General features: G+C 44.1%; 1 protein-coding gene across 9 annotated transcripts in view; it reads left to right on the top strand.

Annotated features, from left to right (window-relative positions):
• The first annotated feature begins 3,121 nt into the window (after window positions 1–3,121).
• MTCL1 (microtubule crosslinking factor 1) overlaps window positions 3,122–16,885 on the top strand; it is a 112,534-nt gene continuing 98,770 nt past the window's right edge. For 3 of the 9 annotated variants that reach the window (XM_054057217.1, XM_054057221.1, XM_054057218.1), the window contains exons 1-3: window positions 3,126–4,321; window positions 14,945–15,169; window positions 16,677–16,835. In XM_054057217.1, the coding sequence (XP_053913192.1) occupies window positions 3,635–4,321; window positions 14,945–15,169; window positions 16,677–16,835 (1,071 nt within the window). In that variant the 5' untranslated portion in view covers window positions 3,126–3,634. Of the gene's footprint in view, window positions 4,322–14,944; window positions 15,170–16,676; window positions 16,836–16,885 lie in introns of all 9 variants that reach the window. The other 6 variants (XM_054057220.1, XM_054057219.1, XM_054057222.1 and 3 more) reach the window with 5 other exon arrangements.

Genomic DNA, 16,885 nt, shown 5'->3' on the forward strand with positions numbered 1-16,885 from the left:
AAGTGCTTTATACTGCCAGCACAATGTAAAGGGATCTTAGTGTGACTGAGCATTCGTCCCAGTTTAATGTGTTTTGCTGATGCATGTTTTCAGTTCCACAGCTATTTTGCTTGAGCATCAGTGTAAGTAAATCACTTTATTAAGATGCCTAGTTGAACTGGTGCTGCCTCTGAACACAAGGGATAACATGAGAGGAAGATGCACAGAATACAAGGATACGTGTTTACAGATGTATCTGCTCTCCAGTCCCCTTTCTGATCTGAGGTCACTCTGCCACATCATGGGCCTTTAAGCATTCTAAGACTCTGTTTATCACGGGAAATCAGGCTGAGTTTTGGTTCTCTTTGTTTTTAGGAGCTTGTGGTCATTGATACACAGCAATATAAAAAGATACCTTAAAAACAAAGCATTTAGCAGTTGAAACAAAGCCTTTAGGGAAAAAAACCCCATAAAATAGCAAAAAAATATACTTAATGTATTTGCAACATAAAATTTGCAAGATAACCACGGGAAACTGGACTCTGTCAGGCACTCAAGTGTCTCAGATTAATTCTCCCAGACAATTCCCAGCCTTTTGTGAATGTGCTCCTTTTTCACTTCCCTAATTCTTTCCCCTTCCAGTGCAAAGAAGCCTGGCACTGTCTCTCAGCTATTGTTTGTAGAAAAGTGGCTTATCTTGAGCCATACTTTTTCCTTTCATTTTCCTTTTGAATTGAACTGTTCTGTTCATGGAGCAAAGTCAAAACAGGGTACTCATAAATTAGTACAGAACAGTTCCCTTTTCATCACAGGAATAGAACGCACTGTAAATCTGATAGGCAAAGCTAGAATTCCCACCTATTCTTGAAAGTTAAAACCAAAGCCAAGTGTGAGTGGCAATACAGTAAAGCAAAACAACCTTTCTGATATCTCTAATCGAGGGCAACATCCATAATATTTAGTATTTCCATACTAATTACTATTTCTTGGGATGAAATACCGCAACTGCCATCTCTTTCACTCTAGCAGGAGTGAAAGGGAGGATTGCTTGACCTGACCAGCAGCGTATTGCCAAAAGAAACCCCAACCAAGAGAAAAACAGCTTGGTAGGAAACACTGATAAGGCATGATGGCCTGACACAAACGCTATGTTACTAAAATGTAACAATAGTTTATATTTCATAGGTCATTCTTCTAGATCAAAGTCTACCTGAGCCACTTCATATTGCTTCTATAGACTGGTTATGTTACCCAATTAAGTAAATCATTAATGTTGTACATGGAGGGAGAATGAGGTGACTTACACTGGCAAGCAGGTTTGCTGTGCTTTTGTTTCCTATTTTGTTTATTTTTATTTCCCATTTTGTATTTTGTATAATTTTAAAAAGACTTGGTCCAACAAAGTCTTCCAGGTAGCTCCACTAGATGTACAGACCAGCAGCAGCAAGTGCAATTTTTATCACCTAAAAGGCACATCAGGTCACATCTGGATGCGGGAACCAAGCCGCCCGGCAGCGATGCCTACAGGGAGGGGGAACTGTGAACAGTAACAGAAGCTTAATTTGTACAGAGAGAAAAAAAAACAAACAACCCACCCAACAACAGCAACAAATCGCCTGGTGTGTGCCCTGGAGCGGGGCTTTCATCTCCTGCCCACTCGCAGGTGGGACCGCCCCGATCTGCCAGGGGTGGGGGGGTGTCGGTCCCATCGTGGGACACGGGGTGTGCCCCCCACTGCCCGGCTTCCCGCAGGGTGCTGGAACCGCCCCCGCCCCGCTGCCCGCCCGTCACCGTGCTCTCCCGGCTGGAGCTGCCCACGCCGGCTGCCCGGGGCGCTGCTGAGGAGCCGCTCCCAGTTCCTGGAAACCTGTAAATGCAGCTCTAATTTGAGCATTATTATTTTTTTTTTTTTTTCCATCTCGGCAGCCTTTGTAAAGTGAGCGCAACCTGTTGCGTATTCCTGCAGCACAGCATCGGGGTTGCTAGTCAGCAGGATAAATCAGTTTTCCCCTCGTTTACCTGGACAAGGAGTCCCGGGATGCCAGCCTGGGCCAGGCAACGTCCCCTGGCATCGCACCCGGAGCCAGCGCCCAATCGTTCCTTGGCCACCCTGGCTGCTGCAGTGACGGTGCTCGGTGCCCTCAGGCTCCAGCATTCCCGGGGCGGGGGGGGGGGATTTGCCCTTGAGGGTAGCACCCGGCGACCAGATGACCCGGAGCAACCCAGGGTGCTGCCCCCTGTGCCCCCGGCACAGCTCTTCCCTGGGGTGCGCTGCAGTCGCTGCCTTTCAGACGTGGATCATAGAATCATGGAATAGTTTGTGTTAGGAGGGACCTTAAAGGTCATCCAGTTCCAGCTCTCCTGACATGGGCAGGGTCACCTCCTATCAGACCAGGCTGCCCGAGGCTCCATCCAACCTGGCCTTGAACACCTCCAGGGATGGGGCATCCACAGCTTCCCTGGGCAGCCTGTGCCACTGTCTCACCACTCTCATGGTGAAGAAATTCTTCCTTATGTCTAGGTTAAATCTGCCTCTCTCCAGTTTATACCCATTGACTTGGACATCCCAAGGACTTGATGAGCTACGCACGCAATTGCCACCTTCGTTTGACAGATAAGGGAACCGCCGCGGCCAGTCCAAGATCCCGCTGTGCCCGAGCGAAGGAGTCAGAAACATCCCGGCTGCTGCTGCTCTCCTCCTACCCATTAGGCTGTGCCTCTTTCCCACGCTTGAGCCTCTCCTCCTTTTCATTTGCTCTCCGGGTGCTTTGCAAATGTAAGGACTGTAATTTCATATCCCCGTGCTCCGAAAGGATCAGTTCGTGCTTTTTGCAGTTTAGCCACAGCCAAGTACTCGCCGATTCCCTCGGATGCTCAGCCCTCCCCGCCTCTGGGTGAACCTGTGCCTGCCTTGAGCACGGAGATGATGCGGTGGCTGTTGTTTTGCTGCTGCCAGTCACTGGAGAGCGAGTTTCCATGAGGTCTGAGTTCGGAAAGGAAAAAAAAAAAGAAATTAGAACACACGGGCAACGCTACGCAGCTCGTGGCTGGGAAATTAAAAATGAGGCTTTCTGATAGGAAGGGGCTGGCGGAGGCGCCCTTATAATAAAGCGTGCGGGGAGCTCGAGGAAACTAGTTTGCAGGGAGAGCAGCCTGGCTGGCTGACAGAGGGGGCGGATCCTGCGGGCAGCGCCGCGCCGAGCGGCCCCGGCACCACCGGGGCTATTTCAGGAGCCGGGCGGAGGCGGCGGTCGGAGCCGGGGGCAGCGGGGAGCCGGCAACCATGGGGGGAGCGGCACCGGGGGGCTGAGCGGGGGCTTGCGAGCGGAGGCAGTCGGGAGACGAGACGCGGATTGAAGGGAAAAAGGAGGTTTATTTTCGGGCTGCATCACAAGTTGAGCTGCATCAAGCTGAGCCAGGCGGAGAGGAGAAGGAGAGGGAGGAGGAGACGGCTGCCGCTGAGGGATTTGGGCTTGTTTTATTGAAACAAATCAGTGCTCGGGAGAGAGCGGCGAGGAGGTGGTGGGGGCGGGAGGGCAGGAAGAGAGGAGGGGGATCGAGAAAGAAAAGTGCGAGGGCTGTGGCTGGGAGAAGCAGAAGTGATGCGAGAGCGCTCGGGGCGGCTGGAGGAGGCTGCCCGTCCCGCTGCCGCGCCATGGAGGCGCTGAACGGCGCGGGTCCCGGCGAGGCGCTGCGCCCGCCGCCCCCGCCCGGCCACCACCACCCGCACGCCGACAAGAAGAAGCTGCACCGCGCCCCTTCGCCCGCCAGACCCTTCCTCAAAGACCTCCGCGCCGCCGCCAAGCCGCCCCCCGCGCCCCCCAAGTCCCCCTGCCTCCCCAGCCGAGCTCCCCCGAGCGCCCACCCCGCCCCCGCGGGGCTCCCGGCGGCTCCCTGCCGGCTCCCCCGCCGCCCCGCCGCCCCGGGGGGCAAAGCCGCCGCCTCCGCCGGGCGGGCGGGCGCCAGAGCTGCCCCCTGCGCCAAGCGGGCACCGCGCGGAGCGGAGCCGGGCGGCGCCGGGCGAGGCGCGGGGCGGCATCCCGGGGGCGAAGCGGCGGCGGCGGCGGCGGCACCCGGCAAGGCTTGCAGGAAGGCGAAGCGCGGCGGCGGCCATGCGGTGTCGGCGCTGGCCCGCGTCGGCCACACGGACAGCAGCTCCGACCTGTCCGACTGCCCCTCCGAGCCGCTCTCCGACGAGCAGCGCTTGCCCCCCGCCGCCAGCAGCGACGCCGAGTCCGGCTCCAGCGAGCGGGAGGCGCCCGCAGCGCCGCAGCCCCGCGCCGAGCCCGAGGAGCTGCAGCGGGAGCTGGAGGAGCTGCGCTCCGAGAACGAGTACCTGAAGGTGAGCGGCCCCGCACGGGGAGGGGAAGGGGGGGTGCAGCGGGGCAAGCGCAGCCCCCTCCTGCCCTGGATCGGCGCGGTTCGGAATCGCCTTCCCTGGGATCTCCCGCTGCCCGGTATGAAAGAGAAATGGGGTGTGGGGGGAGCAGCCTCGGCGCTCCCCACAGACTTCGTGAGGGATTTCAGCGTGTGGACACTGCTCTCTAAAAGCCTGACTCGTGTACGCTGGATGAACCTTGAGTCCAGCGCAAACGTGTGCTTGTGGCAGTGTGAGGTTTGGTTGGCGTGGTGGGAGCTCAGCGAACGCCAACGCTTTGGAAAAGGCTGCAAAGACTGCAAATACCGCACCGGTTAGCGAGACCTTGCTTTCCAGGAACTGTTTCCCTCAATTTCACCCTTTAGAAAAGGTGAAAGAAACCGGTTTCCTCGTTTGATGTGGAAAGGGTGACCGCCTTGTGTTGCGTGTTTATTGTGTCGCTTTAGTGAAGCCACTCGTTGTGAAGAACTAATAGAATAAGAAGAGCGGTAATGAAAAGTGTCATTGCATCCTTGTACGGGTAGAAAACTAAATCTATGTGCTTTCATCCTTGAAGAAACAGAAAAGATAAATTCAGTGTGCTGTGAGCTGGGTTGACCTGCGGGAACCTTTAGTTGGACTTGAACTTACAATCTGATCTTCTGGCACGGCAAAGGCGCTGCATCCATAAAGATCTATAAATAAGATAAACTGAGATAATCATGTAACAGCAGCTACTGTACCATTTGACTCTGCTGCTGGTGAGAACAATCTTTGTTCCCTGATTTTGCAAACAACCTGCTGTCAGGCAAAATGACCATAGAAATCATGAGAGCTTTGCTCAGATAAGGGCTGAAGTTGGGTGTAACCTTGGGAGAGAAGAGGATGGCAAAGATATAGACTGGGCTTGTTAAAGGGTTTTGGCTGAGGGACAAGAAATGATGTTCAGCATAGCGAAAGGTTAACAGCAGGGGTGCTGCAAGGTTCTTTGCTGGGTCTGGTGCTGCTTAATGAACTGGAAAAAGAAATGAGCAATGATACAGCAAAATTTTTGGAATACATTCATTTTTTTTATCTTAGGTCAAGTCCAGCAAAGACCAGACAGAACTTAATTGTAGACTTAACCCCCAAGGAATGAGTGAAAAATGAAGGAAGCGGAAGGAAAATAAATTTCAGTATTGAAAATTTGAAGCACTTGGAGAGAAGGAGGACTGAGTTTGCACTTTCCTGGGTTTTAAATGTGTTGTGATAACTCGGGAGCATCATGAGAGAAGTAGTAATGCAAATCTCTGCTCAGTGTGAAATTGCAGACAAAAATTATTCTAGATTTCAGTGAAAACTGAATAGAGAATAACAAAGACAATATTATAATGTTTATAGATCTGTAGCTGTTACACGGATCATTGGGTGTACCTGAAGTACTGTGGGCACTGCTGGTCATCTAGAAAGGGATATTACAGAACTAGAACAATAAAAATCATTGTTGTTTAGCAAAGCTTTTATAGCACTCATTGGATGGAAAACCCTGGAGTGTGTTAGGGAAATGTAATAGTCTGTAAAGTGATGAGCACCATCGATAACCTTAATCGGAAGTCTCTGTTCTACTCGACAGCCCAGAAACAAGAGGACATGTAATGAAATCATACTTCATAATAGGAATTGCTTTTAGGAGTATGTAAACTGGCATTGCCATCAGAAGTAATGGAGGCCAAAAGCCCAGGAGCATCTCTTTGCACCACAGGATTTTCAGAGTTATAGTAAATAACTCTATCCCAGCCAAAACTAGGACAAGGACTTGTTTGCTTGTGAGTTTGTTCCTAGGGTTTCTTACAATGCAGTTCTCTTGGTTGGTATTGGAGTGAGCTGTGTTGCTGCTCTAACTGGAGTGGCTAAGGGATAACGGGGAAGCTGTCTGCTGTAAATAGACAAATGATTAGATCTAAATGATTAGAAGAAACTGTTAATTTCCTGAGTGTGGCCATATGCTGAATTTTGTAGTTTTCACTCTTCCTTATCCCCTCCCTGCAGCTGGAGTACAACAGTAAGCACACATAATTTTAAAGCCTGTTTCAGGGAAATCTGTCTTTCACTTAGAAAGGTCTTTCACATATCTTTCATGTGTCTGGAACATAGGTTACCGAACATAGTGTGTGTATATACATATATATATATATATATATATATAGAGAGAGAGAGAGAGAGAGAGAGATAATTAGTACTAAAGATTACTGGAGATTAAAGGGCTACCAGGAAAAGAAACCCAAACAAACAGTCATTTATTTTATTTATACTCAAGAAGTTCTAGAAGGTCTCCCTGGAGTGCTCCGTGGAAAACTTTGCAGAGCACACTGTTGGTGCTGCAAACGTCTCGGACTTTGTATGCTGTGAGCCAGGTCGCAATGCAATGTCAAGTTACCGCCTTATAGATTTCCAGGGACTATGATGTTACCCTAAATGAGACTTTGGCTCCAGCAGTGGCCAGTTGTCTGTAAAATTAAGCCTGTACAGACAAAGATCTCTCCTTTACTACCTTTGTGAAATTTCACCACTGATTTCAGTTTCATATATTTCTTGTGTAACCTTCTTTCAGCTACCTATGGGGCAAGAATGTAATACTACAGCAGCATTTAAAAAGCATTATCAATTTGTTGATGTGTAAGAGAAATTATGTTGTGGTGCCTGACTCTGTGGAGCCAGGAGGCCGCTGGTAAGTTCTAGTGGAAGATAGTTTTAGTTATTGCTAGCCAGTCCTGTTAGTAATAGCAAAATACTAGCCACGTTAGTAGTTGTTTCTCAAGATTGCTTTAAAGTGTCAAGCACACCTAGAAGCATCATGCACTATGCATATCCTTAGGAAACTTTGAAAGAAGCTCTTTGTGGTGTTGAGCCCTCTAAAGGATCTGGAATCCTAGTGAAGAGGGACCAAATTTTAGTAATTGAAAATATTCTTGTTTTATCTTGGCCAACGTTTTATCCAGACTGTTTTAATTAAATGAAAGTGCTAACAAAAACATCAGTAGTATTTTAGTTGTGATACATGCCCCTTTTCTCTTTATGTAATATGAAAGCAGCCTCATACGCAAGACGCAACACTTTGTACAGCCCTCAAAACAAAACTTGGTGCTTGCTTTGCTTTGCTTTGGTTTACCAGGCCTTCTCTTTGTGCCTGTGTTGGTACAAGTTCAACATGCCAAAAACGCTGCTATGGTGCCGACTAGCACAAAAATATATTCTAAACAATCTTGGATAATTATCTTAGATAATAATCTTGTTTATCTTGCTTTGTCTGTTCTTTCTATATTCATTTTTGTCTTTAACATGTACTAAATATAGATTGGATAAGGGGCTGCTCCAGCCTCTTATTCCACTCTGGTACATTTAAAGGATGATAATTTTTCTTTAAAATCACAGTGTGTATGATATGAGGTTACAATGTATTTCTTGACTCCCTTGAAACTGTAAATATTTGAGTCCCTGTGCTTGAGATGAACTGATGAGGAGTAATACCACTATTTCTTTTGTTCACGTGCAGGGGGTTCTGTATGTCAGATAAAAAAAAATGCAGATCAAAAATTACGCAGAGTGATTGGGCCCTATTTTCTTCCATTTAGTGAGGGTTACTGGGGTTAGAAAAACAAAGCTTATCCCTATCTCTGCTTGACATGCTGCTTCTCCCACCTGGGGACTGCTGGTCCCAAAGAGAACAGAAATGATGATAACCATTCCCTGGGCACAAAACCCCTGTGCAGGGGCTCTGCTGGAGGGACGGTCAGCTGCTTCTAAATGAGTTGTCTCTTCGGGGAAGAATAGTGAGGCCGTGTGCCTTGTTAGCCCCAGCTGTGCCCCCCTCCCCGTGAACTCCTGCACTGCCTGGAGGGCACTGGCATCGTGATGTGACCCTCAATAGCTGATAGCAGTGTTGCACCAGCTAGGTGACTGCTCAAAGAGTTTCAGCCACCCCAGATGAGGAAGTGTGTTGAGACAATACTGGGACTAATGCCTGAAAGAAGCAGGAAAGCTGCCAGATGCTACTCACTCCCTCGGATCCTGCAGACTTAAGCCAGCCCTGAAGTCAACAGGTGCTCGGAGTCTTAAAATTTTTCAGTTCTCATCTTGTTTTGCACACAAGCTTCGAACAACATCTGAACAGTGCCTGACTTGTAAAGCAGTTTGATTCGGGAGCTAAGCAATAGTGTCAGGCTAGGGACTTTAGGTTCATTAACATATTTTACAAGAGGCAAAAATAATGGTTGTTGTTTTCTTCCCAACCCAAGCCTTTTAAGGCATATTTATCCCTACTGCAGTACTGCTGTAAAGTGATATGGGGGATGTGTTTATTTCTTAGCAGCAGCAGCATCTCCTACGTACAGACAGCTTGAGATATTTAAAATATGAAAACAGAGATTACATAAAATTGCACTTCATTAATCTTAGATTTATCAAGGACTTTCAAGAACTTCCAGATCACCAGCACAATAGCAGCTACTCACTGTAATTTCCACCCCTCCTCCCTTCCTCACTCTCCCCTCATTTGATCTAATGTGTACTAAAGAACCTATTTAGAAAGTAGTCCTGGCATAATCTATAAATATGACTTTTGGCTAAATTAATACTTTTTTTCTTTGCATAGACGACTGCATTTAATCCTTCATTTGCATTTTCTTGAATACTGTAGAGTTTATTGGCTTTGCACATTTTTGTCTTCTTAGTTTTCAGTTGTTTCCCAGTTAATATGTAACTTCTGGACACTGATGTGTTCTAATTCAATGGAGCCTAAAGGCTTTCAGTTTGTTAATGTACGTAAGTGTAAATACATAGTAATGGATTCAGTATCTATACATCTTTTATGCTATTTTCTGCATGTAAAATTCTCCCCAATAGTAATTTCCAAATTATTATTATTTTTTTTTTTTTTACTTGTGGTTGGGTTCAATTCTTTACTCTCTATTCACGTTCTGAGTTAAGAGTTTTTTCTGTATTAGTCCGTAATTATCAACTGAGTGAGAGTAGATCAGTAGGGCTGACCAAGGCTCAGCTGTTGCTGATACCCCTGCCTCTGTCTTTATATACAGTTTAGGGGTCTTCGAAATGTGTTTAGTTTGTTTCCTTGGATGAAACATCCCCATCATATATGTGTTTTGCAGGACTCAAGAGTAATGGAGCATATTTGGTGCATATTTGGAGCATAAAACGCTGTATTATTTCAGAAGGAATACAGTTCTTGTGTGCTCTGTGGGCTGACTGGGTGCACAGTTGGTGGGGATGACTGGAAAATTTACTTTCAAACCTTGTTGTGGATCTCAACCAGACTGGTTGGGTAGACACATCCCGGCAGTTGTGCAAGTATTCCTGGTCACTTCAGTGGGAATGACTCATTTGAGTATGGGTTACTTAGTGTAATAGCTGCATGGCTTGACTTTTCTTCTCTCTCCTTTTTTTTCCCCAAGAACCCTAAACAAGGCAAATTCCTATAATTTACCCTTCATTATATTTCATTATAAATTAAATCAATAATAAACAAGCATGACATCAGTAAAGGTATTAATGAGATAATGACTTCTCTTTTGACAGGCAGTTTGCACAGAACAGATGTGAATTGAAGCCCTCAGCATGTGTTTGGGCTACATAGTGATGTAAATGGCACATAGGCTTTCCCCTTTCAGCCAATTCACTTTGGCTTGTTAGACTGGCAGGGGAATGGTGAATCCTAATTCACTTGCATTTGCACCAGAGTGTCGGAGTGTAGGGGAATTCTGCAAGTGGAGCATCTTTTTAAGGCTGTCCCTGCATTTGTACAGCCCTGTGAATCGCAGATGAATGAACCTTTTTAGACCCCAAATTGCTGACCTTCAGGAAGTCATTTGGGCCAGGTACCTGAAACCAGAAATGGTAACACTTGGGAGGAGGAACAACCTGGATTTCCACTTCAAATTTGGAAAGAGTTGCCACTTGGAAAGTTATTTTCTTTCCTGCATTTCCATTTGTTCTTTCTGATGACCAGGGTGACTTTGGGAAAGAAAAGCCGTTTAGCTTTTTCCTAAACGACATTCTTTCTCCCAGGACACTGTCTAGTGCTGTTTTTACTGAAGGTAATAAAGTAGTTACCATTAAATTAAAAGGGATCAAGAAGAAGCTTTTATCCCCTGCAGGAACATCCAGCAAAGTGAAGCTTCTTATGATAGCACTTGACCTCCCAGTTTCAATTGCCACTTTGGGATCCTGGAGCAGGTCTTCCCTGTTTAAGGAAGGGAGCAGGCTCACCAGTTTTTAGATCCATGAAGAGGGATGGCTGCTTTCTTACTTGTTTTTCTAAATTACTCTCTAAATGTCTATTCTGATCTTTCTTCAGCTTTACAATATTAAAGTCCATGATATGGAACTCAACACCTCTTGAGAGAAGGAGCCTTAATTCTCACTCACAATAATAATAGTAGTAAGAACGATACATTTTAACGAAGTGAGGATTGAGTTTATCTAGTATTTCCAGCTGCCTTGCAGCCAGAGTCTTTTCTCGCAAACTACTGTTTGGGATTTTTAAAGTTCTGACTTTGCTGCATTTCCCTTTGATTTCACTAATGATTGACGTGTTTTCCTCCAAAATGGTAGGAATGCCAGTTTAGTAAGTAGGACCATCATAGTTTCAATTGTAATTTCTACTTCCCTGGGTCTTTAACTTAGCTGCTTCTATTCCCTACGCACACATCACTTTAACAGAGTTTTAAGCTGTCCTGGTTTTGTAGCTGTGACTTAGGAGATGCTAACACAAATGTTCAGCATCTATTGCAGAATCACAAGTGTTTCCCAAGAATAAGCTGTTATGAGCTGGAAGTATCTACATTGTTGCCACTGTTTTTGTGCTCTGTATCAAAAGCAAGATTATGTCTTTACTGTAGCTAGTAAAAGATTATCCCTGCATCCATAATTTTGTCCTGTTATACAAAACCTGAACCAATCTGGTTATCATATATTTTGGCGTTTCAGAGGTGACACCCTCCTGTATACATATTTTTAATGCATTTAAAAAAAGGGCTTCATGTTGCTACTCAAAGATTTAATCTGTCCCATTTGGGCTTTTTCCTCTATGGTCTGGACAGACTATGTAGGTCCAGGCCCCAAGCACTGCAGTAATAAGGCAGAAAGTGGGCTGCTGCTGTGTGCAGTCCATATGGTGACATTTTCTCTTCATTATATGGTCAAAATTGTGCCCTCATTGTGTTTGCATGTATGTTGCCGTGTTTTAAAGCTTGTTCAAAGGATATTGTATTAAGTACAAGAGAACCAAAGACAGTCTGATTTCTATACGGAGGTTTTGGGAGCAGGAAGATCATTAAGTGTGGGAAAGAAGATCAATTCAGTAAAAAAGAAATCTCGGATGTTTCAAAGTACAGCTTTCTTGATAGTATCCTAGATTTTAGTTTATGTACAAAGTTACACTGAAGAGAAACCAGACTGCGTATTTATAACCAAAATCAGAGGCAAGAGTAAGAAAAAAAAAAATCAGACTTTCAAAGTCAGAGTTCTGCTGTTAAGGAAGATGGAGAAAACTTCAGTTTTCCTGGAGGTAAAAGACAGGCCTGTCTACTGAAATATAGCTTGTGCCAACACTTGCAGCTCTTTGGGGAACTCCTTTTCTGGGAGGAAGGACATAGGATTCAAGTCGGATGGACACAGTGACTCTTAAGGCTGGGCGAGCTCACATCTGCGCTGAGAAGATTTGGTAATATTCAGTTTCAGTGGGATGATTGTTGCATGGATTGGGTTGTTTAAAATTATGCAAGTTTCACTTTCCAAATTTAGTTCTAATTAATATTTTGAAGTAAAATATTGTGGATTATTTGTCTTTAGAAACTGACCAGATTTACTAGTTCCAAAACCTGATACAGATAAGAAGGAAGTTTGAGATGAGCAATAACATTATTAGTGCTCTTTGCAGGCCACTTAGTGGATGAAAACCGTGGTTTAGTTCTTGAAGTATAAACATCAGATCCCATTAATTTGGTGATGACAGATGTTTTTCTTTATTATGGATTTGTATTTCAAAATTCTTAATTTACAACCAAATTATTAATCTAATTAGCAATAGCATTCTGAAGATGATACTAAAAAGTTAATCAACCTTAAATCTTGTTGAGGTAGATTTAACTCCTGAGTCTGCAGACAGCCCTAAGCAATAATTCTGGTCCTGTTTATCCCAGAGGGCTGTATTAGCTCTGACAGCTAAAGGCCGTACTTTTGATGTGTTTCCCTTAACCAAAATAGCTAGTTGATATACTAGTTACACAAAACAGTACTCCTTTTCTTGGGTTCAAAAGCCACTGCTGCTCGCGAACCAGTTTCTAAAGTCTTGAGCTTTCCTTCTATGTCTCCATCTTTACTGGGTAAACTTTTGCTTTACCTATTGAAAGGTAGCCTGATCTAGTAGGACGTGTCCCTGCCCATGGCAGGGGGGTTGGAACTAGTTGATCTCTAGGGGCCCTTCCAACCCAAACTATTCTATGATTCTATGAAAGTGTCTATGAATGTGAAGTATACTGTAAAAGTGTGTACAGTGTGTACATTAAAAACCAAAAAGAGATCTCCTTCTCAATGCATTCAAGCGTATGTTGCTATGTTTTCCTTTTCAAAAATATTAATCCTTTCTCAAAACTTCATCAGTGTGTCAGCTGTACACTGGCAAGAATATTTGGCTATACCCTGAGGAGGGTAGATAGGGCCCGGAGTGTTGATTGTTTTGCAAGAGTCCTGCTGGGTTGGGTCTGCAGAGCTTGTTTGCTTCTTTGGAGGATGTCATTGCTGCAAGGGTGACTTCTGTTACTGTGCTTACTCGGTTCCTTTTCAGACAATGTATGGCTCAAATGTGATCCACCTCACTGGGCAGTAACCCTTGAGCTTCTCTGTCCACACAAATATCCTACTTCTGCAGATATCCCAGGGAGATGGGGCATGATGCCTCTATAGCAGAAATTGGAATATATTTAGAACGTATATAGTGGGATTGTGAGAAAACCTGTCTGTCCTCTCTGACGATCTAGGGAGAGTTATGTAGAGCCCTGGGAGGGCTGTAGTGCTGAGCCCAGAGTGTTTGTTTTACAAATAAGAAACCTTGTGCTTACTGAAGTTAAAACATCACTGTCTAAATACTGAGGGTTTTATGCGTGGATGGGGTTTTGGTAGGAGTAACACTATAATTCTAACATAACTGTGCTAATAAGACTAAGGAACTTTGGCATGTCTTCCTTTGGTCAAGACTGTGCTCGGAGGCAAGATGTCTTTTGTTTGTTACTGAAGCTTTGGTGGTGCAAGAGGGGTACGGAGAGGAGCATGACTGTTCATCCAGTTAAGCCATGGGAAGGGGCAAAGTTTGAGAGGGCAACTGTTAGGGATATATGTGGATGCTTCCATCCTGCTGTCTGGGTGGTCTAGACTGGAAGAGGTTTTGTCAAGTGAGCTAACTCAATAGCAGTGTCTTCTATGCCTGATACAATGTAAAGTACTCTCCAGCAATCCATGGTATTTCAAGTGTCGGTTACAGATCTGAGCTGAGGTGACAGTGCGGCTATCCCCGGTACAAGTTCTGCTTGAATCTTTAGTTATGTTATCCACAGAAAATATGGTCTTGATAATATCAAAACAATTTTAAAGAAAGCAATTTTAAAATTAATACTTCATTCAAAATATTCTTCTTGTTCTTTTTCTTTGTTCAAAGTAAGTAGGGTCATAGTTTTCTTCTCATGCAGTTGTTTAATGGCTTGGATCCCTGAGCTTGGAAGACCCTTCTAAGTTTTAGCTCTGGAGCTTCAGTCATGCACAGATTAAACAAGTGGAAATGATAGAGCTTATCCTGTTCAGCCCTAAATCTTTAAATCTGACTTTAGAGAGCATGTGCCGTTCATGGTATAATGTGGAACTGGGACAGTTCATGGTGCTCAGAAAAGAATGACCAGGTTATTCCCATGGGCACAGGCTTTATTTTCTTCTTGTGGTCCTCTTATTTCAATGTGTGCGCACACAACTGAAACCTGCTTTCTGCCACATCCAACTTATCTGTCATTAAGCATGTGCATGGTGCTAGGCTCACATGAATCATATGGAGCAGTTCATTATCATATGGAGCAGTTCATTATCATATGGAGCAGTTCAGTATTTGATGTAAACATATATTTAAGTTTCAAGGGACAATTTCATTTTTAGGAAATGCTGGTTGTTAAAAAGGCACATCACACAGTGGTGTAGAGGTGCTTGGTTGAGGAGTTTTACTGTAGTCTGAATAAAGCAAAGAATCAGTTCAGATAGTGGCAAAGTATTATGCGCTTTTTATTCTAGTTAGGGATGCTAAAAGGAAAGTGTTACAAGTTTCAGAAGAAAGAGAAGCGTCTGGTCTGGTTTTAATTATTAAAGCAATTGTATGAAATATAACAAATATCCATTAATTTAGTTCAGAACAATTAGTCAGTGTTGGGATAAATCTTCTGTTCCTATGGCTTCTGGAGCTGCATGTTGTAATCTGTATCACTTCATTAATATGGTATCCTAGTGAGCATGTTTCCTATTTTGCTCCCACGGGTGAGATTCAGAGGTATGATGGAACACTGTTTTGACTTCTCACAGGATGAGCTGGATGAACTTCGGGCTGAAATGGAAGAAATGCGTGACAGCTATTTAGAGGAAGATGTTTACCAGCTGCAGGAGCTCCGGCGAGAGCTGGACCGGGCAAACAAGAATTGCCGCATTCTGCAATATCGTCTCAGGAAAGCAGAACAGAAAAGCTTGAAAGTTGCACAAACAGGCCATGTGGATGGAGAGCTCATTAGGAGCCTGGAACAAGATTTAAAGGTGAGTGAGAGAGTCATATTCACAGCAAAAGAGAGCAAACGATGATGTGGCTCCCTGCAGTGGAAGGGAAGGTTACACATGAAACAGGCAATAGTTCTCCAAACGTCAGGACCAGTTTCCTTCCTTTGCAGTAGAGAGCTAACATTTGGCTTATCATCATAAAAAGACGTATTAGTGCATAAAAAAAGTCAGATTAAAAATGAAAGAAATGCAGTCAAGTTACATTTGCACATTTGAAAGATTTAAAGGATTTTGTTTTACTGGTTTTACAGAAAGCTATAGCTTTGCAAAACTGCATAAACAAAACCTGATATGCTTTTCCCAATTCATGCCATTTCCTCAAGATTTACTTCTTGCTTATGCCAAATAACTGAAAAAAAACTAGTCAAAGTTGCATTTCTTAGTGCCAAATGAGTTACTTGTAATAAGAACAGACTGTTAGAATATTTTAGCAAGGCAGATAGAGAATCAAAATGCTCTTCCCATAAAAACACAAATTCCTGTAAAATTATGTTCATACTTGAACAATTCTTATATTTTTCAGAAATGTTTCCATCAAGGCTTAGCTTTCTATAGGCCCCAGGCATATATAGCTTTACTCATTTTTCTTAATAGTGCTATCTTGTAGCTGTTTTGAAGATAACTTCTCTAGAGAGGAACTGCTTACCACTAGAATTATTAAGCGTTTCATACTTAAATATGCGAAACATAAAACCTTCTGAAGTTCGAATGATCGGTATCCAGCAGTGGAAATGAGCGTGACGTATCAAATCATCAAACTTTTCAAAATCAGACCTAATTTCCTCTTTTATGATAGGAAATAAATGGTAAGCTTATCATAATAGAAATGATACTTTACTCAGTAAAAATCTTTTACATGGGTTCAAGTGAAAAAGAGATTGAAGTTTTTTTAGTTTGTTTGCTTTCTTTTTGCTGATTCATAATTCAGTAATTCATCATTTTGCGTGATGAATCACCTTTCCATATGTGTTTGGAGTAAATGTTCATTCCTGTTAGGCTAGACTCAGCAAACCTAAGCCAACATATATTTCTGTGCGTTCATATCACTCTTGCCTTGTTGTGATAGCTGCTAGAGCAGCAAATTTAGGTGGATGAGACTGCTGCATGGATGTGTAGCTTTGATCAATGACCTGTCAACTTTACAGCAAAATTCCTCATCTTTTTTATCGACGTGATATGCTGGGACTTTGATGTGCAGTTTTGGTATCTGCTTGTTTTCTCCTGCTGTTCATGACTTTGCCTTGGCATAATGTGGAGAGGGAGCTGGAGATGGGTAATCGAATATATTTTTATCTTGGCTTTCTTTATTACAAATGAATATTCATTTTGGTACTTAGAAGGCTTCAAGTCTTTCATCAACAGTCTCATAATTGAATAAAAAATATCTTGGCTGTCTGGGGCTGTAATATGCTTCCCGCTGTAGGAGACATACTGTAGCTGTTGTTCCTCATGGATTCTTCTCATGCATTTGTGCTTTTCTTACTAGGTAGCCAAAGATGTTTCTGTCAGACTGCACCATGAGCTGGAAAGTGTGGAGGAGAAACGTGTTAAAGCAGAAGATGAAAATGAAGTCCTTCGGCAGCAAATCATTGAGGTGGAAGTTTCCAAGCAGACACTGCAAAATGAGCTGGACAAGTTAAAGGAGGTAAGCAATTGTCAGGAAAGCCATGCAGAGAAGTTTTGCTGGGAAATTTG

Source organism: Cuculus canorus, chromosome 2 (assembly GCF_017976375.1).
Source record: "Cuculus canorus isolate bCucCan1 chromosome 2, bCucCan1.pri, whole genome shotgun sequence".
NCBI lineage: Eukaryota > Metazoa > Chordata > Aves > Cuculiformes > Cuculidae > Cuculus > Cuculus canorus.